At 47.7% G+C, this 26836-nt stretch overlaps 2 protein-coding genes across 4 annotated transcripts in view; one reads left to right on the top strand and one right to left on the bottom strand.

Moving 5' to 3' along the window:
- TNKS (tankyrase) overlaps window positions 1-11591 on the top strand; it is a 148601-nt gene extending 137010 nt beyond the window's left edge. For all 3 annotated transcript variants that reach the window (XM_082051952.1, XM_082051951.1, XM_082051950.1), the window contains 5 exons: window positions 1335-1409; window positions 2661-2766; window positions 3615-3801; window positions 4537-4693; window positions 6511-11591. In XM_082051952.1, the coding sequence (XP_081908078.1) occupies window positions 1335-1409; window positions 2661-2766; window positions 3615-3801; window positions 4537-4693; window positions 6511-6597 (612 nt within the window). In that variant the 3' untranslated portion in view covers window positions 6598-11591. The remainder of the gene's footprint in view (window positions 1-1334; window positions 1410-2660; window positions 2767-3614; window positions 3802-4536; window positions 4694-6510) is intronic.
- Window positions 11592-11715: 124 nt separating this feature from the next.
- Window positions 11716-17587, bottom strand: DUSP4 (dual specificity phosphatase 4). The gene is made up of 4 exons (XM_082051953.1): window positions 17019-17587; window positions 13988-14124; window positions 13388-13607; window positions 11716-13161 (listed from the first exon to the last, which is right to left on the bottom strand). The coding sequence occupies exons 1-4, from the start codon at window positions 17413-17415 to the stop codon at window positions 12776-12778; spliced, it is 1140 nt and encodes a 379-aa protein (XP_081908079.1). The 5' UTR covers window positions 17416-17587; the 3' UTR covers window positions 11716-12775.
- Window positions 17588-26836: the final 9249 nt, after the last annotated feature.

The following is a 26836-nucleotide window of genomic DNA, read 5'->3' as shown; positions in this document are numbered from 1 at the left end:
GGCAGTATATTGCTCTCTTCACTTATAACCCCTCAGAGCTAAAGCATGTAACACATGTTGAAAGTGAAAAAATATGCTTTGGTGTATGAATTGCATGAAGTTTAGGGCTCTTCATTTGTCTTTTTATATAGAGCAATGATGGAAATTATTTTGCTGTATTCTGCTAATTTTTTTTAGGAAGTGGTCAGTTTGCTCACTTAGTGTTATCCAATTTTGCCTTTTTGGTGTTGTGTTTTGGATGTCATCTCATAGCAAGGGCTTCCACAGCTTTCTCTGGAGATGGGTGGACCTGTGAAAGTCACAGGCTGTGAGTGAAGACCAGGGGACCAAGGCCTGGCCAGTCTGTGGGCATTCTCTGTGCTCAGGCTGTTTCTGCATGTGAACCAGCTTGTTTTTTCTTATCCAGTGGCTTAGTTAATCTGTAACCCAGATAAACAGCTCTCGGATAATTGAGAGTTCACTGTAATTTTGCCTCCCACACACACTTTTTTATTTAAGTGAGCTACAAGCAGATACCATTTTGGAAGAAAAATCATAACAGAAGAGACTTCCTGAGGAGTTGTGTTTGGAAGAAACTCCATTTTACTGTGCATTTGCTATTTCTGTAATGTTCCTACACTGTAGCACAGAAGTATTCGGAATCTTTTAAAAAATCTAGATATTCAGGATTGCTGCTGGTTTAGCCTGGGATATTTTTGATTAGTAACTCTGTAAACTGGAGTTTGTGCAGATCTTTTGTATAAATTTTTCTGACAGAAAGGGTCACTTGTCTGCTATAGTAAATTGGGATATTTATTTGAGCTGTTACTAAATGTTGTTGCTGTAGCTATAAATACCTCTGGAAAAGACATGATGAAACTGTTGAAATTCTCAGGGACTGCTAATGACAGGAAAATTTGCAGTGCAAGCATTTTCCTATCACTAAAAAATACAAACTGTACTCACTAGAAACACATCAGTTGTTACTCCAAAATGATCTTTCTGTAGATTCATTTTCAAATATTTTTTTTTCTAATCTAAAGCAGGTCTTCTAGTTGCACATTATTTTATAGAAAGTGTCACTATTCTCCTTTTTTCTGTGTAGATTTTATTACAAGATTGGATAATTGCATCATCCAGGTTCTCTGTGTGGAACAGCATAGTGCACTGGATGCCTGAGAAATAAGGGTGTATCTCAGTTTAAAATTGAGTCGTGTTTTTTTTTTTAAAACCTTTTAATTAATTTTCAATCAAGATTTTCTGTTCTTGCCAGTGACATACTGAGATATTGCATGAATATTTTGACTTGCTAGCAAGCTTTCTGTGCTGAACATTTGGTTGTGTTGTTTATGTAGATGCAAAGTACAATCCGGGAGCATCGGGATGGTGGAAATGCTGGTGGGATCTTCAACAGGTACAATGTCATCAGGGTAAGTTTCAAAACCTCATAATTCTATGTGGTAAAATAAGTTGGTACTTGCATAAGCAGGCAGAATTGGTTTAATGGATCGCCCTTTTATATATAAAGTTATTTAAAATAATAGTTAAACAGTGTTAATAAAATTAAAGCAAGTGCTAAATGCTAAAATCAGACTGATGGTGTGCTCTGCATGTTTATGAGGGAAAAGTATCCGCTTGTACTCTTAAAGGAGTCTGAAGAACTGATATTGAAGACGGAAGAGGTGAAGAGCCTGACTTATGTTTGACAGCCTGATTTAATTTCAGAGACCTATAACTTCTGGTTCTGACTGCAGCACAGATTGAATTTATTTTTTTTTTCCCCCTTTTTATTTTTTTTTTTTTTCCAGTGTAGTCTTTTCTTGCCTTTTTAAAGGAAATTTTTGGGGAGGGAGGAAGGATGAGCATGACTTTTAATAAAAAGTTTCTATCTCCCTATGCTACTTTGCATCTTGACACCTTCTTTGCCACTGCCAACTAGAAAAATACCTTTTACAAGCCCTGACATATCACAAAATGGAATGTTGTCTTTCTGAGGGAAAGTACGCTGTCGGGTTCCTTTTTGGGGGGAGGAGGAAATAGAGGAAATCAAAACACAACTCAGTTCCTGAGCTCCAGCAGCCCCCTACTGTCTATCTGTTTGAAAAATGAGCCTGCGCAGAACCTTTGTGGCTTGGCCCAGCAGATCATACGTCCTTAAGCAAACTCTGCTTCTGTCCTATTCCCAAGCAAAGGTGAAGTTCTTTACAGAAACCTCAGTGGTATTAGAGCACGTGGCTGGAACGATATCTCAAGATAGATTGAATAGCACATCTCCTAATTTCTTTCCTCAAAAGCTGTTTCTTTTCATTGAAATTCAACCTAACCCAGACAGCAAGCTTCAAAAAGCTAGCCCATATTGTTCAACAGAAGTCAAAGCACAGAGGGAAGGAGTCTCAGACAGCTTGTAGTTCTTGGTGGTATTGCAAGCTCTGAGTGAAGAGGCCTGAAAGTCTTCCCTAAACCTGAGAACTGAGGCTGCAGTTTCGCTAGAGTTTTAACCATCTGTAAGCCTGTGCTACTGACTTGTTTGAAATACAAGTGTGCAGAACATCCATGGGGTTTCTTTATTCCATTCATATGTCTTACTCTCAGTTTCCCCGTCAAATTTATGCAAACTCTGTGAATCTATATTCCATTTCAATTCCAATTCAAGTATGGTTGCACCTGTTGTACCACTGCAGATTCAAAAGGTCGTGAACAAGAAGTTGCGGGAGAGATTCTGTCACAGACAGAAGGAGGTCTCAGAGGAGAATCATAATCATCACAATGAGCGCATGTTGTTTCACGGTAAGGAAGTGATCTCTATTTGTATGTACTGGTATTAAAAAAAAAAAGCTTACAGGGACCCACAGGCAAAGTGTTAATGTTGCTGTGTCACCATCCTGTACAGTAATTGTTTTTCTACACTAGAAATGCAGGGGTGTGGAGGTAGTGGACTTAGTCTGTGTGGTTACTGCAATCTGTAAAACTATGCTAGATAAAAAATACTTAAAAAAAAAAAAACAACACACGTTTTTTGCTAAGCCATATCTTAGTCATTTCCAGTAAAGCTGCTGGAAGGATGCTACATTGCTGTGAGAATGACAGAGTGTCTTCTAAAAGAGAGGAGCAGCACACAGTAAAAGCGTTTTACCCTGGCACTTCAGGCAACCATCAGGGAAAAGAATCAAAACCAACCGTGAGTCTCAGCAAGATGTTCTCTGGAAGCATCCAGAAATGCCTAAAAATGACAGTTGCCTGAGGGTCCTCCTGCCCTAGATCCTTCTTTGATGCTGCATAGGAAATTGGTTTTGGGTATGATCGTTGTGACATCTTGTCTCATCTTAACCAGTACTGACTGCTGGAGAAGGTGTGCATTGACAAGATAAATTGTGCTGGAATCTGAGTGGGGGGAAAGCCATTTAATGAGATCTGTGAAATGAGTAAGAAATGAGTCACACGTGGGATTCTGTTATATAGTGATAAACACCACATATCACAGTATCCTGCTGGGTATCACCCCCTTCCAGCTGACTGAGCCACTTTCTCGTATTTAATGATTATTTGGGGCAGAGAAGCTCCTCTCAAGTCCTGTATTACTATAGAACTTAACAAGTATGTATAATAATACATTGTTTTGTGTCATTCTGTTCTAGGGTCTCCTTTTATTAATGCTATCATCCACAAAGGATTTGATGAAAGGCATGCATACATTGGAGGAATGTTTGGAGCTGGAATTTACTTTGCTGAGAATTCCTCAAAAAGCAACCAATATGTGTATGGGATAGGGGGAGGAACAGGCTGTCCCACACACAAAGACAGGTCCTGTTACATCTGCCACAGGTATGAGTCCAGCAGAGTTCTCTATACGTAACTCTGGCTGTCCTGTTTTTTACAATCCTGGCATAGGATGAATTGCAGGGAAAGAATAACCACTTGACCTTGGTCATGGCAGGAAAAATGCAGTTTTCTGTTCGTCAAGGCTGAGCAGAAAAGGGTATAAATGCAGTGAGTCCCACAGAAAGGTCAAAAATTACATCTGAGCACACAGTGAATATAAATCAAAGTGAATTGTGGCTCAGGAAAGAGGCTTGAGACAGCAAGTTTGAAAATGAAGTGTCAGGGGAAAATAGCAATTAAACTCCAGGCACTCTCAGAACAAAACTGCAGTGCAAAGTGGTGGTTAGCAGTACAGTGTTGTACTGCAGATCAGATAATATTGGAAGTAGTGAACAGGCCTTTGTTTTGTACTGGAGCAAATCAGTGTGCTTTTTGCAATTTGGCACCTGTCCATACCTGCTGGTAGAAACACAGAGCTGATTTCTTTGAACAGTTACATATAAAATGAACTAGAACAGGCCTCCATGAGAGGGCTAAACAAAGTGTGTGTTCTCCCTTCTGTGTCAACAAAATTTTTTTGTGACAAGTTTTATACAGCCTTAGAACCAGTTTCTAAAAGTGTTTCTCGAAAGAACCTTGAGAAATTAATTATAAAAAAATAAACTCAAAAGTCTGAAATTATTTTAGAAGCATACTACTCCTAGTAAGATATTTTAAAATTATGTTTTTTCCTTTTAGACAAATGCTCTTCTGTAGAGTGACCCTTGGAAAATCTTTTCTTCAGTTCAGCACAATGAAAATGGCTCATGCCCCTCCAGGGCACCATTCTGTTATTGGCCGGCCAAGTGTGAATGGACTCGCATACGCTGAATATGTTATCTATAGAGGAGAACAGGTATGTGGAGTAACAGGGCCTGCGTTTGTGGAAGAGCAGAGCTTGGAGCTGGAGAAGGGGGTGTGACTGGTTTCCGTACCAGCTGTGCTGTGATAACCTGGTTGATTAGATTTTTTTTTTTTTTTTTCATTTAAATGTGGAAATGAACAGCAAACTGTATCAAGCCAGCAAATGCTACTCCTACCGACTGAGCTGCTCTGATTTACACCATGCAGAATTGCCTAATTCCTCCTGTGTAGTACTGCTAGAGTCTGTTAAGAGTTGTAGTTTCTCTCAGTAGGCACTGGTTCTCCCATTGCATTTTACTGGCATTACTTAACAAGAACGTGTGCATTTCTGGGACTCTTATAGCTAATGAGGAATCTGGGCTTTTTACCTGTAGATTCCCAGCTGCGACAGTGTCCCTATCTGCCAGAGACTACTCTTAAGTGGCAACTGAAGTAGCGTAGCAATCTCTGGGAGCTGATTTTTAATCTGAATAGCTCAGCTAGACCCTTACTCTAGAAAAGTGGTTTGCTTACTACCCTGAATGACTCCAAGGTTATATAATAAATTCAGGTTGGAACGAACCTTGAGGAGAACACCACGGCCAGCCTCTTGTTCACACTGATTTCAGACCAGATTGTTGAGGGCTTTTTTTGACCAGGCAGGTCTCTAAGGCCTTGAAGAATGGTGTTTCACAGCCCCTCTCAGCAGTTTGTTCCATTGTTTAATTATCGTCAGATCAAAATATATGTTCTTTGTATCCAATAGGAACCTTTATTAATCTCATTTTCCTGCTGTGCAGCTCAGAAAATAATCTGGCTCTGTCTTCTTAGTAGCCTTCATCTGTGATGGAAGATTGCTGTGAGGGCCCACAAAGCTTTCCCTCTTCTGGACTGAGCAAGCCCATCTCCCTCAGCCTCTTCTTGTTTGTCCTGTGCTCGCTCCCCTGACTATTTTACTTACTGGTCCTTTGCTGAACATGGCTCCAGTTTGTTGGCATCTTTCTTGTATTAGAGGTCCCAAAAGTTGTATGTGGTTGTCTAGATGTGGTCTAGTGAGTACTGAATAAACAGTCGAGCAGCTGCGCTGCTGTGTGCTGGTAGCCTTTATTGCTGACAGGACACACTGCTGATTTTGCTTCGGCTTGCTGTCACACAAGCGCCCACAGCATCTTTTCAGCAGAGCTGTTTCCCATCCTGCAGTGTTATAAGGAATTAGTTCATCCCAGGTGCATTTGCCCTTGCTGGGTATCATGAGGCTTCTGTTGGCCCAGCCTCCTCTCATCTCTCTAGGTTCCTCTGAAAGGGGCCCAGCCCTCCGGCAGCTTCAGCTTTGTTCTGGGACTGACCCTCCTACCAGCTCTCTTGAGAAAATGCTGGACAGATGCCTGGGTTTCGGGTTTTGGGTGTGCCAGGTTATTTTACTGCCAGTAAAGGCAGGTCATACAGCAACTCAGTGAGCATTTTAGGGTCAGACTGCATCGGTCATCTGATATTTGTTAATAACTTACAGACATTTGCTGATCTTGTAGGATTAGCTAACAAGGCAAGTAACTCTGATTGTGTGTTCCTGTTGCGCTCGCAATTTCTGGCAGTGTCTGCATGGACGAAATGTCTTTCTACTAGTGTTTTAATGAAGGTATTAACTACAGTGAGCAGTTCCCACTTGGTGCTGGCTAGGTTTAAAACCTGCTTTTCCTTTTGTACTCTGCAAACATAAAGCTGATTCTTGCACTGTCCTTCCTGATCACTGTTTAGTGAAATCCAAAATGTGAGCTTGCTGAGCATACCTTGGCATAAAGCAATGTTTTTTTTTCTTGACTTTACTTTCAGGCATACCCAGAATATCTCATTACGTACCAGATTGTGAAACCAGAAGCTCCCTCACAGACAGCAACAGCAGCAGAGCAAAAGACCTAGTAGCTACAGAGCAGTGAAGAAGGAAGTGACTTCAATCTCGGGCTGGATGGATACATGTTTCAGAAAATCAGTATCATATAAAATCCTTAACAACCTGGAAATAAGCTGTATGTCTTTTATAAAGCATTGCTGTCTTGACGAATACGATATGAGTAACTCTTGCATACTCAACTGCTACTGTTCCTTCTGAGGAAAGTTTACAAGGGACTGCCTTTTAATAATATATCTCAGGCTCCTAGTCTCTGCAGTTACCATGTGTAAAATAATATTTTGATCTAGACTTTGGGAACATTATTGTGCAAATGGAAATTTTATCAATGCCATCTCACATGCTAAAATTTCAGACACTACTACTCTAGTTATTTTATTTGCAGATAAATTGCGTATAAGCCCAATACTTTTTGTTTCAGCGTACTCCATTCATTTTATGTTTTCAAGAGATCCTAGTCAACTATTTATTTCCCTTTTGTATTCTGAAGTTGAGCCGAAACCTTCTTAAAGATATTTTGCACAAAGTCGATTTGACTAAAATCATTAACAATGCAATATGAATTTCACCTGAGAAGTGGCTAGGTCCAGTTCTTCAATATAGGCTTTTTTAGCATGCTTCTGAGCAAACAATAATATGAGTGAGGGTAACTTCAGAGTGGAAACAAATGTCATTTGACTGCCCTGTCTGAGTTTTCTGGGAGAAGCCCTGGAAGTGTTCACAAGGGTAAAACCAGCTCTTGTGCTTGGAAAAACTTCATGAAGCACAGATCAATGCCCTCTGCTGGCATGTCTAAAAGAACATTTTACAAGGCTCCTAATAAGTACTTGCAGTTTGCGAAATATTCTCCAGTTACAGTGGCATATGGTTTTGCTGGGAGATACGGGTGAAAAGCCAGAAGGTTTCATGCAGGAGGGTGTATCTGGTTCATGCCCCTCTGTAAGATGAGACCCGGGAGATGAGTTTCAAAGCGGTAAGGGAAGGGTGTATTGTAGCAGTTTGTGTCACATCTTTATGTGTGACATCACAGTTGCAGAGTGTAAGGGATTTACAAAAATAATAGTGCTTTTAAATATAGATTTTACATTTTGTTGAAAATGAAGTTTTAAAACATCAGTTGACAAGTGGATTTGTTTACAGGTATACCGGAGAACAAAGCTGGGATTTATTCACTCTAATCCCTTTCTCTGCAAGTTCCCAGGTTTATTTCACTGGGTAGGAGAAAGTTGTTTTTAAGCATTGCGTAGCACAGCATCAAACAATTTCAAAAGTCCCCCTCATGGAGGATAAGCATTTAAAAAAAGTAGAAACAGATTCCTTTTTTGTGTTGGTTTTACAACTTCAGAGAAGGCTGGAAATCGAGCTGTGTTAATTTTTTTCTTAACAGTTAATACCAGGAGATGTGCTTCAGTGTTGAGCATGTAACGACTGGAGAAATAATATTCTTTTGAACACAACACACTGTACTTTTCCCTATCAACCAGCACTGTTTAGTATCTGATGATCCAGTTCATGCATTCAGGTTTTATTGCCCTTAAAGCAAGGAAATTACAGAACAGTGTGCTTTTAGTTTACAAAAATTTATGTGCTCCCCACAAGTGGGATTTTGCTGACATTTTTGGATAAAACAAACGTAAACCTGAAGAGCTTTTCACTTTCAGCATTAAGACACAGAATTTTAATTTTTAACATTGAGACATCAATGTTGAAGTAAGTTATCCTCACAGAGGAACTTCACCCACTGTAAAATCAGTCGTGTGATGCAGTCTGGCTACCTGCAAATCATCTGTTTGTAATATCTCTAAAGAAAACCTTAGAAATAGCAATACTCCAACAGATCTTGAACTTTGCATTTTATTTTTCTTGAGCTGGCAGTGGATACATGGTTCTTGCTTCATTTTGTGAGCTGATTGAATCTGTAGCTTTGAAGTCCAAGCCAGACTCCAGCCTAGTTGTCCTTTTAATCAAATTTTATTGATAAAACTGGGTGCTTGTATTTTGGCTACTTGTTTAATAGTGTTAGGATTGCAAAGATCACCACTAGGCTTTGAAGCTTTGTATTCATCATTTAAGTTTGGGGTTTGTTTTTAACTTAGTTAATAATGGAGTGAAAGTATGTGCCTATCTACACTAGGGTTTCAGATAGTGTGGAGAGTGAGTGCTCACCATCCCCAGTTAGACATAGTTTTAAATGGTAAAACAGTTGTGCTGCTTAGGTGAGCAAAATGGTTGATGTGGGTGTGGAAGTTAAAAGCTTTACATCTTTCAAAAACAAGAACAAACCTAAAAACAAAAACCCCACCAAGCCCACACCAGATTCTGTTCTTGCTTGTTGTTTCCTGTGTGCTGATTGAGCTAATGGCTACTCTGGATTTCTTCTGCAGCCTTGAACTTCTAGAGGATAAAAATACTGTGCAGAGTAAAGGTGCTGTGTGAGGAAATAATTTTGCAGTGGTTTTTGTCTCGTAATGACGTGATCTCATATCTGTTTGTGGCCAGACAGGGGACTACCCAGGTCTGATGATGCATCTGGGTGTTGCAGAAACCCGTGCAGGAGTAATATCTGCCCCTCCTGGTGTATATTGTTTTGGCTTCTCTTACAGTTTAAAACAAAGTGAGGATCTGCCCATCAAAGTTACCCATGGAAAGGCTGCTCATGGTTTCGGTAGCAGAGCTGCAGGTTGTTCATGGTACAGATGCTGCTGCTTTATCTGAGGGAGTTAACTTGATGCTTCCTATTTCTAGAGAATGGGACCTTAAAAACAGCCTGCCCCCATAACCAGGCAGCTGCTGCCTCCTGAGGAAGTTTTTTGACTTCCTGAGAAGGGCAGTCCCCTGACAATGGATGCTCATTTGCAGCATTGGGTCACCAGCTGTGGCACGGTAGGAGCTGAGGATGCAAGAACACGCTGGGCTAAGCCACCTCATTGGCGTGGGAGCCTGCTGGACACCTCGCAGTGGCTCCAGAAAGAGCTGCTCCCACTGGGACAGAACGTGGTGTCTGCTGAGGAAAGGGACGGTTGTCTCTCAGGCCTGTTGATTTTTGTCTGTGTCCCTTTGAGAGGCAGCATTTTGAAACGTCTCTGCAGTTTGTGACAGGACCTTAATAGGCAAAACAGAAGGAAACTTCACCATGTAGCAAAGAAGGGAGGGTTCTGCTCTCTGTTGCTGAAACTGTTTCCATGAGACAGATGATTTGGATACCTGGTGCAGGGTGACATTGCAGTCTGAATGCTGTCAACAAGACTTCTGTTAGGATTAAAATACCTTAATAAGGTGTACCTAATTTTCTCATCCCTATTTTTATCTATCAGTCTATTTTGATTCCAGCTCCACGGAGACTGTTAGAAACCTCTTTTACTATTTCCACCATTTTGCAGTCACTATTGGTCTATAGTCCAAGGAATGAGCAATGTGTTTTCTAACCTCTGTTTAGAACGTTTACACGTGATGCAACTGAATCCCACTGCATTATGCAGCAGGATTTTATCTTGCTTGCAAACTTTTGTACTTACTTTGTTGATAACGGAATACCGCGAAACAAAATTCTGCACTGAAGCAAACAGCCTTGCAAAATATTATGCACTGCAGGCTTTGGTGAGCAGCAGACACAGAAGAGGCATGTGAGAAACAAGTAGCTTATGGAGGATGCTTCCGTGGCTCTGGAAACCAGCTCCTTGTAGGTTAGAGGAGACTTCTGCTCCCCACGAATGCATGAGGTGCTGAGGGACGCCAACACGTCATGCCACTGTGTGCACGGCCTGCGGGAACTACTTAGTGGCGAATCTTCTCAAAAAAGTTTCCTGCATCCCTGCAGTGAAGTCAGAGCTCCTGCACGGTACACACTACCTGGAATTTTCACATAGGACTGTTAACAGAAATTACCCAGAACAGTTTTTCTTTTCCAAAAGACTAGGAAAAAGGAAGGCTCCAACCACAAAACAGATTAGTTGGAACATTGCTAATCATTTTCAGAAGCTGAAAGTCAGTAAATGCACAAATTTATTTTTATTGGGATTTTTTCCTTTCCGTGCTACTGCACCACAGAAAATCTAACTCAGAAATTTAAGAGGAGATGCATCTACTGCATATTTCATTCATGTCAAGCTATGCTGCAGAGCTGCTGGGGAAGACGTGGGGAAGTAGAGTCCCCTCTAGCCAGTGACAGGGAGTGCGCCCTGTGAGCCTCCACAGCCTTGAATCCAGTGGTGATGGGAGGTGGTGGCTTTGGCACAGGCTAGAGCACACTCCTGATCTTTCAGAAGCGGGACACGCATAGGGGTGGAGTGGCAGTGTTCCCTGCTGAACACGAGATGTGCAACCTAGAGAGGATCAGGGCACAGCACACGTGTGGGAACTTGTGCAGTAAGGTGGAGGAGCCCGTGAGTCAGTAGGGAGCACAAAACACAGGTGCATTTCCCATTACACTAACATGTCTGCCTGGCAGGTTGTGTTATCTGACTGGCTTTGATTATCTCTATTTCTGTCTCACAGAACCTGTTGGTGGCAAGTTTTAGTGTTGGTTCCGCTAATTACTAAAGTAGTTTGATTAGTGACTCTGTATTACAAGGTAATTTTGACACTTTCCTCTTAACATCTGCAGAACTTGCTTCAGCTTTGGAAATTGAAATGGGGATTTTTCTGTGTCACAGTCCCATAAGCTTGTGCATCTTCATTCCTAATTTCTTTCTTTGCCAACCCAAATGGCAACATACCTGGGGGCTGAGTTTTTAGACCTATTTTTCTATAACTTGTTCTCATAACTAGCCCTGTATGTTTCCTCTCTTGGTTGCTAATTACCTGGAGCTGGGATATCATTTATTTATTTCCTCCTTTACCCTCTCTCTCCAAGAAGACAATGGGCAGGTTCTCAGCCTACCTACATGGTGGACTTAAGGTAACATCGCTGTAGCAACTGAGTTTGATCTATAAATGTGCTTGGCTAAATGTCTGATCTGCAATACTTGTAATAGTTTAAAATTCAATAAATACATTTTTAACAGTTGCTCTATGAAAGCTGAGTGTTTGTACAAACTGCTATTCAGTCTTGCTCTTAGGACAAACCTGCTCCAGCCACAACTGTTGAAAACAGGTTTATTTTTATTTTCTCCAAACAATTTGTTTTCTCCCTCCCTCAGGAAATAAATAAAAAGTTAATTTCTTAAAAAAAAAATAAAAGAACAAAACCATACATATGTACATCACTCACACAGGCATCTTGTGTGTTGGATTGGGCTCAGGGGAAGGAGTCTGGTGAGAAATAAGGCTCCAGGTGGGTTGAAGCTGAGGCATTTTCTAGTCTTGGACCAAAAGCTGCAGCCATGTTGCACAGGTGAGCAAGACCCAGCTCAGGTGGAAAAGGGCCTGTCATGAGGTGGAGGAAGTCTGACTGTGCTGGATGGGTCATCTCTGGGCCAGCCTCTCCTCCACGGGGCTGCTTCTCCACGACAGCCCAACCAGATCCCAGACTGCTGCCCCCCCATCTTTCTCTTCTTCAAGCCATGGGAAACTGGACCTAAGTTTTGCAGGAACCAGAGATGCACAGAGGCAAGAGAAGAGCCATTTAGGACTGCATCACCCCCTCCAAACCACAGAGGTTGCTCTCCCCACCAGGAACAGGCTCAGCTGGTGATTCAGCCCGTGTTGGCTCCTCCAGCACTGGTTGGGCTGAGGCTGAGTGCAGGCAGTCCTGTGTCACCACTCCTGCCTGCAGCTCAGCTCCTCACCCAGTGTCACTGACTCAGGTGAGCAGCACCTGCAACACACACTTGTGTCTCTTCTTGCAAGGGCAGGGGGGAAACTGCAGCACAAAGAGAGAATGCTGCCTTTTCAACCCAAATGACCTAGGGTCAGAAACAGGGGGAAGGTGTATCTTTGTCTAAAAAAACAAGACAATAAAATAGGGATGGAAAGAGATGAAGACCAGGCACATGAAACCCAGCATACTATTTTTTTTTCATCCCCCAAGGAGCCTGGACAATGTCAGGGTTTGTGGCTTTTACAACTTTCGTGCTTTCAAAACATAAAAAGCAAAAAAAAAAAAAGAAAACAAGATGAGGTAAGAAATTTCTTTACGAAAAACACTTTGAGTCCAGGGTGAATGGCAGTGTCCGGCACTATTGCTTAATATCACAGGGCTCCACAGTCACCTCCACGCCTAGCACTATCTGCCTGGCCTCAGCCCCTGAGCTAACAGCTGGGTGACGTGGTGATGGGGCTGTGCAGATATGGGAGGCTGCTGGGGGTGGCATGGACACCGACAGAAACTGGGAAGCTGAAGACAAACGGGGAGGTGGGAGTGGAGGTGGACTTGCCCCGCTCCCGCAGCGTCCCGGAGGGGCTGACGGCTTCCACTGCACATGAGGTGGCCAACACCTGCGACTCAAACTGCAGCAGCTGCCCCATGAAGCTGAAGTTAGGGGAGATGATGCTCCGGCGCTGCTTGACAAACTCAAAGGCCTCCTCCAGCTTGACACGCTTCTTCATCATCAGATAAGCCAAGCAGATGGTGGCAGAGCGGGAGATACCAGCCTGGCAGTGGACAAGGACCCGGCCACAACACTCCTTCACCGAGTCTGGAGGACAGCAGGGGATGAAATGTCAGACCAATGCCCTTCCAACAAAGCCCAACCCTTGCCAAACCTGCAAGTGGTGTCTGAGCTACCTCCCACCGCTGCAACGGACGGCCTGAACTCTTCTGGGCCCCCGTTCCCTCTGAACTAAGGTTTCTAGGTCTTTGAGGCAGGAACCTCCCCCATGGTGAAACACACATGGACACATCATCTCTGCGCAGGCACTCACCGATGTACTCGATTGCCTCCATGAACCAGGAGCTGATGTCAGCTTTGTGGTTGTCCTCCACGGGGATACACTTGTACTGGTAGTGCCCCTCGAAGTGGTTGGGGCAGTCTGAGGAGACGTTCAGCAGGGCTGTGATGCCCAGAGCATCAAGCATGTCCCGCCGGGCAGCGTGGTAGGCACTGCCAAGGTAGAGGAAGGGAAGGATTTCCACAGGACCACCCTGTCACAGAGGAAAACAAGATACGGGGGTGACCAGGGGACAGCAGTAGGCAGGACACATATCCAGATGGCTTGGAGGCCCCAAGAGGAAGCAGAGGCTTCAACAGCCTTTCTGAGGTGTTAAACCAATTTCATTCCTCCCTCTCTTCATTCCATTCAGGAACAGGCAGGTGTGGTTAATGGGATTTGGGCTCATCCGGTACCCAGGGAGCAGAAACACCCTGTGATCAGGAGGACCACCATGCTCTCCCACAACAGGAGAGGGAGCAGGGCTGTGGCTCTGCTGGCCCCCGCTGAGGGAGCACAGCGACTCCAGCAGGACCAGGTTGCAGTGCTGGAAAGAGCAGTGAAAATAGCTGAGCAGTAGGCTTCTAGACATACCTGGTCATGAAGGGGGGTCCCACAGGAACTACAGCCAAAATCCAGGGGCTCAGCGCTGGTGGGGGGTGACACATTGCTCAGGGACTTGGTTTTTGCACAGAATTCAGGGAACTCCGAGGAGAAACGCTCATAACCGCCTGCAAGAAGAGAGGCACAAAGCGTTATCCCAGGCTCCATTCACAGCACTGCAGAACAGCACATCCAGAGCTGAAGGACAGGTCTTGCTGTACCCTTCGCCACTAGATGATGCTACAGTGATGGAGTGGTCTCCTGCCCCAGGATGAGCAAGCAGGCTCCTGGCAGCAAGAGGGCAACCCTTGAGGCCCCACCACTCCCTCGGAGCCAAAGCTCCAAGAGCTCTGCAATGCTCTTGGCTACCCAAAGACTCAGGTCCAGGGTTTAGTCCCCTACAAACCACCACCCAAAACCCCAGACCGAGGCCAAGGTTGCTCTCTAAGATGACAGAGAGAGAACTTGTTGGCAGCATCCTCTGACTTCATTGGGAAAAGCTGCTCCCAGGCTAAAGGCTGTTCAGTTCCCAAGTTTCCCAGACATGGCAACCTGCCACAAAGCACAGGGGGGTCTCCCACTTTCCCAGCCTGACCCTCCATCCCAGAGCTCCTAAAACAACAGGTCAGGGAAGCCCTGACACTGGCAACATACCCTGAAACTAACCCCAAAGCAATGCCAGAGAGAGGTGTCCACTGGCTCTCAAGGACACAGGTCCCAGCAGAAAATGGTGGTGAGCACACTGTGAAAGAGCTCCTTTGACCTGCTGCCAAGGGGATAAGCAAACTGACCCCAGATCTTCTTAACAGCATCCAAAACAAGAAGAAGCACCTTTAACTTCCCAGGAGGGGAGAACTGCAGTGTTTGCTTCAAATAAACACCTCTGGTGATATTTCCTTCTTCTCTCATTCAAATCAAATCAATAACCCTGACATGTTCATAGAGTCTGACCTTGAACCTAAAACCAACACAAATCAGGTATTTTACTATCACCACAGGAATCTAGCTAGACCAAGCCCTGACTCCCACGACAGCTCCTGAAGACTACCCACAACTGCAGGACCTGTAGATTTGGGCTTGCCAGAGTACACACAGCAGGACACATACTCATCATCCAGTTTTAGCTCTGAGAGTCTCCTGAACAAGGCTGGATGTTCAAAAGACCAGCGGGCACAAGCATCTCCAGCAAAGCAGCCCAGGAATCTCTAGGCAGCTAGAGACCAATACTGCCAGCATCTCACTGTTCTTTATGGTTTCCTCCCCCTTCACAAGGAAGGGCTCAAGTACCTTGAAGCAGAAATATGCATATGCATCGCTGAATTTGCATTGTCCCTCCCACATGAGCAGGACAGTTTGCAGAGGCTGGGTTTCTGTGGCCTGACATCCCTTTGCAATCCTACTGGTTCGATTTGGAGGAGCAACCCAACACAAGCATCTCTGTTAGACATCTTCAGGAGGTTTGATCCTAAACTCCCTGGATTTACCACATCCCACACCAGTGGCCATCACACCATCCTGAAAAGGAGAAGCTGCACAGGGTGACGTACAGAAATGGGTAAAGCAACTCTTTCAAATAAAGATGTTTCTCTTTGATGTATCTCATCAGACCTAATGCCCGTTCAGGCAAGTGCCACATCCAGCAGCTCCATCCAGTGGTGTGCAGCTCCTGGCTGGGTGTGCAGGCCCTGCCCAACACAGGAACCACGCTGCGCGGGCACCCATCACCGAGCAACACCCAGCCAAGCTGTTTCACAGGGCACCTGGCAGAAGTCTGATATGCACAAAATAGATCTGGGTCTTCATCGTGACCTGCACCCAACAAATTTGCATGTGGATATGCACAGCGCTGAGTTAGTACAGCTCTTGTGAAATCAGAGCGAGCTCAATCATTTTAGTAGCTCTGTGGCAAGTGAAGAATAGGTCTCCAGTGTCAAGACGGACTCTCTAAGAGCTCGTTTCTTACAAAGGAAAGATTGGAAACCCCGAACAACCTCTCATGAGAACCACAGGGGTACCAGAAGCCCTCAGCTGATAAGGGCCACCCTTGAAGCACAGCAGTGTTTCCTGCCACATGTGCAGCTCCAGGCACCATGACAGCTCATGGCCAAGGACCCAAGGGCACGTTCCCAAGCGAGCCCTTGCTGCGCAGGGACTCCCACAGCAGCGCATCATATTGCATCCTTGGAACAGCTCCTGCTGTTTTTACTGCTTAGTACAAGAGAAACACCAGCTCCTCCATCTATCAAGCCTCTTAATGGATTTGCTTCTCTGCATACACATCCTCACCCCTGCTGTAAGTAAACCAAGGAATAAATTAACTCTCAGGCTGTAAACAAAAAAGAAAAAACCCCACAGAGCTCATTCAGGAACCCCAGCTGTGCATTCCCCTCCCCTAAATCATCTCATGGCAATTCTCAGGACCAGCAGGTTCAGCTGTTCACAGCATCTCATTTAATACAAGCGGACGCCCAGAGCATGGTGGGGGGAAGCCCTGGTCGCTGCTGTAGTCGGGAAGCAGCACAGAGGCAGCGCAGGGTGTCCTGCCCACTGCAACGGGGCATCTGCGACACCAGGTATTTGGTTTCGCACAAATACCGTATCTGCTCCGTGCGGCTGGGGATGAACTGAAACAAAGAGAGGGGATCTCCCCGCCCCGCTTTCAACGAGAGCGGCTGTGCCGCTGGGTTTGCAGCTCACCCCGGGGTCTCCGTGCCAGCCCGGCCCCCGCCGGGTCCCACGCGGAGGCCCAGACCTGCCCCACCACTCGCTCCGCTGGTGCCTCCGACCGCGTTTCTCCCGGCCCCCCCCGCCCGCTGTCCCAGGACCCTCCTCCGGGGCCACAGCCGCCCCGCCTCGCCGGGGGCGCCCCCCAAGCGCAGCGCCCACAACACCCCCTACCCGCCTCCCAACTTGAGGAGCAGGAGCGGCAGCGCCGGCGCGGGGCGAGAACGGGCCCCGCTCCCCGGGTTCGGGGCCGCCCGCCGCCGGGTCCCCCCCCCGCCCGGGTCCCCCTCCCCCGTACCTGCCAGGAGGCGGATGTCGGCGCGCGCCGTGTCGCGGCGGAGCGCGCGCACCACGAGCGCCACGGTGCTGTCCTCGCGCAGGGCCTCGGCGCGGGGGCTGCGCTCGTCGTACACCACCACGGCGGCGTACAGCCCGGCCCGCAGCCGCGCCCGCACCTCGCCCTCGGCCGGCAGGATCTGCTCCAGGCTCACCGCCCCCTTGGCCCGCCGCCGCACGATCGTGTTGCAGCGCACGTTGAGCGCCCCGCGGATGTGGCCGGCGCTGTGCGCCAGGAAGGGCCGGCAGTCCAGCACCAGGCAGCGCCCGGGGCCGCCGGCCGGGGCGGCCTCGTCGCGGCACACCAGGCGCCGCAGCGCGCTGCCCTCCATCTCCCGCAGCCCCTCGGTGGCCACCATGGCGGGCGGAGGCGGCGGGACCCTGCGACCGGTGCCCGCTGCCGCTCACGCACCCCCGCGCGCGCGGCGGAGCCTTTACTACCCGCCGGCGGCCGGCGCGCGCCCCCGCCCCTTCGCCCCGCCCATTCATCCCGCGCCGGGGCCGCATGAATGGACGGGAGGCGGGAGCGCGCGACGTCACCGCCTCCATTCACAAAAAAAAAAATCCGGGCTCTCGGCCAGCCGGCCATGTTCTCCTGGGTTTGTGAATGGCGGAGAGGGGCGGGCGGCGCCGCGCCTTTGTCACCGCGGGGCACGGGGCAGCTCTGCCCGTGCGCCGTGTCACCCCGCCAGGACCCCCTCCGGGTCACACGCGCTGCGGGGCACACGTGCGTGCAGGCGCACCGCTGGACACACACACACACACACACACACACACACACACACACACACACACACACGCACCACCCTGCAGGGCACACGCACACGCGCACACACACACACCCCCCCCGGCACACCCCTCACACGCTTCTCTTTCCGCCCTTATCCCTTAGCTCCCCGTCCGGCTGCCCTGGCTGCCGCGCAGGGGGCACTAAGCAGGGCCCACTGAAAGCTCCGCAGGGTCCCTCTGACTGTGTAGCTGCCACCGCCATGTTTTCCCTGACAGAAAATGACAGCTTATTAGCTGCAGAGCCTTAAAAACACCACAGCACCCTGTCTGAGAAGCAACCCTGCGGAAGGCTCTCCAATCCGATTCCTCACATGGCGGAACACCATTTTTGGCTAAACGCCAGAGGAGCAAATTCACAGCTCTGAAGACACCCCAAGAGGGTCTTCCCATAACCAACACCTAAATGTCAAGCACTCATTTCATCCAGAAGTCTCCTTCTGGGCTGCTCTCAAACTAAAGCAAAGGCACAAACCCCAACACCAGCAACAGTGCTCGAGGTGTTTCCGGCAAACAGACCTTCAGACCCATGTGAGTGTGCTGCAGAGGCCTGAAGGCGCTCAGCTACTTTGATGTGGACACAGATTTAGTGTGAGGTTAATGGCCCAGAGGTTATCCAAGACCATCTGTCCCAGTCATTTCTTTCCACAGAGGGCAACACTTGGACAGGCAGCTTGACTGCCCCTCCCTGCATGCCCAGTATCTGTTTATTTGGGCAACGCAGGGTAAGACTTTGCTCTGTGTGCCTACCTGGGAGGAATCCAGCCTACCGCTCACGTTTGAGGCTTACAGCCAGTGACACTCCTGCCTCCTGTTCCTGCCTCTCCCCCACACTCTGCTTTCTGCCTGCTGCCAGATTTTCCCCTCCATCTGTGTCAGCTTGATCTTTGCACCCCTGGCTGTTGTGTGCTGCACCAATCCTTTACCAGCCAAGCCGACTCAGATGAGCTATGGGGGAAAGATAACTGCCGTTTGTGTAATACACTCCACTCCGCAGTTTTGAGGCTGTTGCCTAATACAACAGGGGTGGAAGGCTATTTTTTCCCATTCCAACCTGTATCAGACACAAAAAAATTAATGAAACTCTTTCTACTGAAGTAAAGCAGACTCTGACTGGCCAGTGACTTGCCTTCTTCCTTTAGAGAAGGCTGTCAGAGATCAAAAATCTCAATCATCTGAGAGTCTGATTTCAAACTAATTAAAAATTATCCTCCTCCTGGAAAATAAACTGCACCCAGACAGGCTGCTGGAACTGCCATTGCGCACCCACACCAGCCATTCTCATGGCTGTGCTTCTGGCTGGTCACATCTGGAGCTGATACCATGGTGGGGATGGCAGTGAAGAAACTGAACCCAAAGGTCAGAGTGCCCAAATCAGACCAAGTCAGGATACTCTACTGGAGGAAAACAGGGATCTCCCTCACTGCACTTAGCTTAAAAGGCAATCTGGTTAATTTTGTCTGTGGAGCTGTTACATTGGGGCAACCAAGAGGCGACAGAAAAGCTTGCAAGGCAGAAGCCGCAAGGCAAAGAAGTAGCACAGTTATCTGGGGTGGGGAGGGGCAGGGGAGATAGAAAGGATTGGGGAAAGGGGGAGGGATGGGAGAAAGCCATACGGCTTCATGTCCTGACGTTGCAAACCTAGTGAAGCGTGAAAGTGAATATTCCTGTCAAACAGCATCCATATGGCACAAACCGAAATATACCCTCCTGGAAAACAGAGAATCAAAATAAAAGAGAGAGCAAAATATATTAATTTCCTTCATAACAGAGTCAAAGAATCATCTTTTTTAGGGCTGTGGCCAGAAGATGCAAATGTGGAAGGAGGCTGGAGGGAAATGAATTGTCAAAGAAGGTGCATATTTGAATGATTAAATGTCAATATGTACCTTGAATTAAGGAAAATGAATTTACACCTCATCTCACTATGGCAGTGAAAACCAAATTAGAGCAAAGCTGTAAATTTGCCAATAGATACCAATTTGTTTGGCTATCTAAATGCTTTTCCTGCCTGGGGAAATGCTGAAGCATGAGTCCCCCTGGGTGGGCAATGGCTGCTATGGGCAGCTGGTTAAGCTGCTGAGCTCTCTGGCCTCCTCCAAGCTTTCCCAGCCCTGCTCCCCCCAGCTCCTGTCCCCAGTGCACATACAAAGGATCCTGGCGTGCTGTATCACACTGCAGATCACAGCTACCTGGCAGACGTGCCTACCTCCCTGCCACTGGGGTTGGAACACAGGCTAGGATTTTGTTATGCTAGGGTTTTCCCAAAAGCTTGATTCCTGCTGTCCTCCTGGTCAGCTGGCTGTGTGGCTGCAGATGGACAAAGTGCAGAGCTGTAGCTCTTGGCACGGGGCAGAGTTTGCAGCGTAAGGATGCTGCTGCCTTCCCCCAGCAGCTCCCAGCCCAAGGACGAAGTTATTTACCCTGGCCTGTGCAGGAAGCCTTTGGCAGAAATGAAAGGCAGAATCCAGGTCTTAAAAACTTGCAAGGCTGTGCTTACCCACAAAACTCAGCCTTCCCAGAGTGCCACAGGGTCATTGTCCCCTCCCGTCTTCATGCCAGAACCTTATGGTTCTCCTTTCCATGCTGGGGAAAGCATCCTCCTCTCTGCAAAGGGCAGTGCAGCAGTGAAAGAGTTAACAGATTCAGGTTAATAAATTCAGGCTCTCTTTTCCTCTAGGGCATATTTGCATATTAATGGTGGGGAAGTGTAACAAACCTGTCTAGGGATGCTAAAGGAAAAATTATGCAAGGTTGGCTGAGAAGGTGGAGGAGGGGAGAATGTTAATTTCCAGTGCTTTCCAACCCCTCAGCTGCAAAAGCATGTGAACAACCTGAGCTCCAGAGCAGCACCTTGCCAAGCACAGGACAGCTTGAGAGCAAAGGGGGTACCTGAGTGCAGGTAGCAATTTGGACCCACCTGTATCCCTCCTGCACTGGCTTCTCATGACAAAGCTTCACATTGCCCCAGATATGCTTTTATTTTGAACCCAAGGCCACAACAGCAGATGTCAGCAATCATCTCAAATCACCACCCTGCCCTTCAAGGCATCCAGGTAAAATGCAGCTCTTCATGGGCTGTCACCAGAGCAGCTCATCCAGGACTTGTTTTCAGCAGAGGATTTCCCAGGGCTTTTCAGCAGCATGGTGCTTGGTGCAGGGGGCGATGGAGCCAGGGAAGGGGACCTGACTCAGGCTGGGCTGAAGCATTCCTCCCTTCCCATCCCCGCTCCTTCACATCAGGCTGCAAGCAGCTGCAGCACATGCTTGAACAGTACCAGAGTCTTTGCTGCCTCAAGCCCCAAAGCCCCACACACCGGCCTGAAAGCCTCTGACAGCACATGAAAAATGCCAGGAGCTTTGCCAGGTCTGCTTCCTCCGCTCTCTGCTGAGGCTTCAGTTTATAATCCCTACTCCAGTGAACTGTCCTACAGATTTTATCTCAAGAAGGACAAATAATCTATTGCCTTTGCCACGCAATAGCAGATAGAGCGAGAGTTCATAGTCATGGGGAAATCAGCTATAAATCACTAGATAGGAGACTAATCACTGGGCTGATCTAGACTAGGAGATGGAAAAGCAGCCTTTATTCCTGAAAGCAAAGCAGCTCTTCTTCAGAACAGTGATGGAGTGCTCCGCATATCCCAACAGCTGCAGCTGGTTTGCGCCCATGCAAATGTGATCAGGGCAGGACCTGCTCAAATCAGCAGGATGCAAAAGCGGCCCAAGCTGTCTTCTGCTGCAGGTTTGGTTTCCTTTCTCCCCCCCCTTGCCTTTTGCCACTGCCTCATCTCTGCCTGTAAAAGTCAGTAGGGCTCCAACCACACTGAGTGAGAAACATAATGTATGGTCCAGGATACTCAGTGAACAGGGTTTTTAAGAGGATCTATGGCTTCTGATAGATGGTTAGCTCAGGCAGTTAATTTGGGCTGGTGTATGGGGGATGTGTTCAGCAACAGGCCTGAATGCTGCCTTGTGGAAACAGAGAAGCTCTCTCTGCACAATCCCTAACCTGTTTCTTTTTGACCTGGTTGATTCTGGGGGGAGGCATGGAGGGACACAAACTGCAGGGTTTGGAGGTCAGCTGCTGGCAGCACCCCTAGGTCTGGATGGTGGGTAAGCGCCTATGGATGTGATGTGTCACTCCAGCTCTGAAGGACTGAGGAGGCTTATGATCCCACAGACATGCCAAACCTGCCCCTCAGCATCACCAGGACCCAGAGACCAGCCCTGATGAAGGACCCAGCAGGTGCAGAGCCAGCCTGGCTGTCCCCTGGGCTCAGCATCTTCCCGCACATGGCTCAGTGTGAGTGGTGGCCAGTTGGATGCAGGGTTGTTGCTGAACGTTTCTACATACCCTTGGCATACAAGGTTGAGCCACATCAGTCAGCTGCTTCCTGATGTAAGATTCTGCCTGAGCTCTCCTTGACATTTTGTCATTTCTGATACAACTGTGGTGCTGTGGCGGCTGTCAGACCTCATCAGTACCCTGTGCCCATCCCCTCACTCTCTTGCCTTCTCCAAAAGCCCTGAAGCTTTCCCCATGCCAGGTGCCAGGACGCACATGGTCTGTGATCATGTTATTACAGCCACAGATTATAAAGCAAATGTATAAATGAGGTGGATAAAACAAGCACATGGGTCCCCGAATCCCCAAATTTGAAGTGCTATGGGGATTAGACTAATATCTTTGGCTGGAGATTTGGGGATGCAGCAGAGCCAGAGAAGTGAGTTTGTGGAGGCAAATTGATCCCCTGATCCCCCCTTTCAGTTTGCTGTGAGACAGACTCAGTGTAAGGGATCAGGTTTGGAAAATGAACTGAAGCCAGTAAAGGTTACGGCATTTTAGCCTTTAACATAACCTGTGACATTTCGCCTTAACACACTTTGGATCCCATGTGGTTGCAAAGCCCTGAAAGCTTCCTGCAAGTCTCCTGAAAGCTCTCTAGCCCCAGTGCAGTATTTAATCACAGGCATGCATATCCTAGCAGCTGCCTTCTTTGGGGACGTTGCTGTTTGCAAGTTGAAAGAGAAATGACTCGCTTAAATTTCCCAGTGTTTGGTTAAGCATCTGGCCTCGGTGATAGGATTGAAGCTGAGCTTTGAATGACGTTTTTTGCTAAGAAGAAAGGGCTGGAGAAGAGACATTTCTCCCTTGGGCTTAAGATCATAAATAAGGCAGTGTTATGTAAGTGTGACTATAGCCTATTTATACAGTGTCAGACTCATACAATCAGGCTATGAATGACAAATCTGCCACTAATTTCTATGAATATAACAGTGGTCCCTACTTGAGTTTTGCAACAGCCGTGGAAATGCATGTTGTTCTGTGTCAGTGGTAACTGGGGCTCCACTCCAAATTATACTGAGGGAGGGGTGACTTACATCTGGCACTTCTTCTTATACAGTCACAGCGGGTTCATTGGCTCAGGCAGCTCCCTGGTGCCCACTCCGGATCCCAAGGCCCAAATGGCAGGTGCCAGGGGAATGGAAACTTGCTGCCTTTCCTGAGCTCTCAGCCCTCAGGCAGTGGGCAGGCGGGAGCGGGGCTCTTCGGAGGCTCTTACAGCAAGACTGTGCCCTGTTAGGAGGCACGGAGCTGCCAAGTGCTCACCCAGGGCTCAGAAACCAGAAGTGTCAGCTAGCGAGGTCAAACCAACACAAGGAGCACGAACTCACGCACAGAGTTAACCGGGGAAACACCTTGCTGCAGGCCCCTGTGCATGCTCAGAATTTACATGGATTCAAAATTAAAAGGATAAATTCCTGGAAGCAAAGCTCATCAGGGTTTACTAAACACAGGGAGATTGCTCAGCAAGTGTGGCTGGAGTCCTTACGGCATATACTTGCCTTAGTTCTGTATATTTGTCCCTAATATTGGTGCTGTTCAGTGTAAAGCTGCTGAACAGGGTGGTTTAAACCAAAATGGCCACACTTAGGCTAATGTGGCCTTAGCTGTGTGGGTCTAACTTGGCTGGCATGGCCTTATGCCTGCCTGGGATCAAGACAATGGTAATCACATTGAAAAAATCAAAGGAAGATTCAAACCCAGAATTTACTCCTAAGGCATAGAGAAGGAGTCATTGTAATTGTGACCAGGCAAAAGCCCAAATCAGGTTCAAGTTTAAAGCCAGGCTTTTTTTCTTATCCATCACCTCCCAGTCCAGGCTCTGCCTTGAGCACTGTCTCAGCATGGCAAACAATCGCATATCGCTGCTTCTCCCAAGGTCCTGCTCGTGGCCCCTGTGCCAGCAGCTGTGGATGCTGGAGACCTGAGCATCACAGCCGTCCACGGAGGGCCATGGCAGGAGGAGAAAATCTGAAATCCCTGTGGTGCTCCTTTGTGCCTCCATCTAATCTTCCTTTCCCGCTTCACAGATGATCTCAGCTCCCACTGCAGCCTGATCACACAAATCCGCTGAGGACGTGCGGCCTTGGCTTGTCATGGCCTGCTGTCCCCCGACAGAGATGAAGCAGCCACAAGGTCAAGCGTGGATGGCCCAGTGGGTCAGAAGCGACCACAGCTGCTGTGATGTTTTCCTAGACAACCTCAGCAGAGCCCTGCGACTGATTCACCTCCTGTCTTGGTGCATCAGGCATTGACTCACACCCAAAATGCGTCAGATGCGTCACCTATCAGTGAAGAGCTTCATGGGCTTTGCCTCAAGTGTCCCCAGTGAACTTCAAAGTGGGGCCTTCTTTTAGAGGGGGAGGCAGATGAGAGACCTTTGCTGGCGATGGTCTGGGCCTCCACAGGAACAGGAAACCAGGCCAAACGATTCTCCCAGCCTCCTACAATTGGCTTCTCAGTGACTTCCTCTGCCAGCCTGAGGTCCTTCTCACCAAAAGAAGAAAAAAGACCTGACCCGAGAAAGGCCTGATACTGCTGTCTTTGCAGTCATGACAAAGCCCTTGGTAGCTCCAGCAGGGACAGAGGGAAGAAGCAGAGACCTCAGGCTTTCAGGCTGCTGCCAAACAGATGCTCTTGCGGCTGAAATCAACTTCTACAGCAGCTGGCACACAGATGGACAGGCACATGCCACAGCCTGGCTGGCAAGAGCTTCTGCCCTTGAAAATCTCTCCCAAGAGCTCACTCTTTCTGCACTCTGCCATGAGTCTAATGAGCTCATTAAAGGGAAAAGAAAACCCTTAGCAGAATAGGAAACACTCCGACAGACTCCTTAAAGTCCAGGGTAGCCAATGCCCATCACAGACCTGGTGAGTCTTTCTGAGCAGCCACCCCCAAACTGGAGGGCTTAACCTCAGGAGTGGTGTCAGGCACCAGCAGCGTTGGCTCAGCAGAAATCAGGAAAAAAAACAGTAGAGACAGAAGCAGCTGAAGAGCAGGAACAGCAGAAACAGTAAAACTATGTGCTAAATAGATGCATTTACTCAATGTCGCAGCCTGTCCAACAACACCAGGAGCCCTCAAAGGATTTTTGTACTCCAACCATGGTATAGAGATGTAAAAAAATCAGCCAGAACAATGACCTGGCTGCAAATGCAGCCAATCTGCTTCAGGCACTTTGGAAACAGCATGAACACGAGTGAGTGAGCCAGCACTTCCCAGGAGACTCTTTCTGTCTCGTGCCATGTGCCTGGGAGACTTCCTGAGCCAGTGCTGGGATTTGTGTCTCTGATAACCCCGAAGAGATTTTTCCTCCATGAATAGACCTGGGTCCTTTTTGAACTCATGCAAATGTTCAGCATCCACAGCATCCTTCAGCAAGGAGCTTCACTGCTTCATTATGCCAGTGCCACTTCCTTGGGCTTGCTTTGAACCTGCTACCTCCTTGTTTCCCTGCTCCTCCCCGTTTCTGTCCTGGAAGAGACAGTCATTGCAAACCCAACTCCCTCCAGCCTTGAGAGCTGAAGAAATGGCATCTTACTTGCTGCTTTATTTGAGGACCTAACAGTGTTGCCCTGAATTAACTAGAAAGAGCAAAGTGTAACTCTGGCCAACTAATTGAGGAAAATATTGCCTTTTTTGCAACTCTTTTGCTTTGTCACATGAAGGATATATAGACAGGTTTCAGCATTTGTAGCCTGCTCTTCACCATTGAGACTCGCTGAATAATTTTGTCAGGACATCAGCCTCTGAGAATGACACTGTATAGCACCATGCTCCTCTCAGGGGATGGAAATGATTTATGAAAGTCTTTCTATGAAGCATGGGTTCCCCAGGTTGCTGGTCATTCAAGCCTTATCATTCTGGGCTCTGAGCTCCAGCTCAGTGAGCTCCTGGGGTGTAACATGATTAGCAGGGAGGAAGTTGTGTTTTTGCAGAGTTTGGCACGGCATGGGAGCCCATGTGCATTTCTCCTGCTCTGTGCTGCCAGCACACACTCACCAGTGGCTGATAATAGAGGGAGAAGTGGTCAAACAATCACCTCTGAAGGCAAAGAGGAATTAATAGATAGTCTCTAGCAGCTTTGCATAGAAGGCAAAATGTATGGGTGGGACAAGTCATGTAGGCACACAAATAGGTACATCATGTCAGGTCTGGGGGTTTTTTTTGCCTGTTTTCAGCATCGCTGCTGTAAGTCCTCGATACACAGCTCCAGTGACAAGGCCATCTGTTTCACCATGACAGCTGGCAGCTAGCAGAGGCCAGCATGAATAGTCTGCCTCCTCTGGAGCCAGAGCACTGCCAAGCTTGCTAAGAAAAGCAATTTTGGCTGTGCCAGATGAAAGCCACCTGCTGCCCTGGTCGGAGGCAGGGGAAGTGTGGGCGCCATGGCACTGGGCTCTCCCAACCTCACACCACATCCCTCCCAGGCTGCCAGGCAGCAAGGTCCTGGGGGAGGGGAAGAACCCACTGACATCTCCTTTCACCACTGCATTTCAGCAGGGAGAAGCTATGGTACACAGCCTGCATGTACCCTGGGTTCTTTTTTTTTTCCTTTTTTTTTTTTTAAACAAAGGATTTTCCTCTCTCTCTCTCTCTGTCAGTACCTTTGGTGTGACTATTACTCAGTGGCTGAGGGAGAGCGT

This window comes from Streptopelia decaocto, assembly GCF_964273445.1.
Source record: "Streptopelia decaocto genome assembly, chromosome: 4".
Taxonomy (NCBI): domain Eukaryota; kingdom Metazoa; phylum Chordata; class Aves; order Columbiformes; family Columbidae; genus Streptopelia; species Streptopelia decaocto.
Note: the sequence above shows the minus strand (reverse complement) of the source record. Positions and strands in the feature narration are given on the sequence as shown.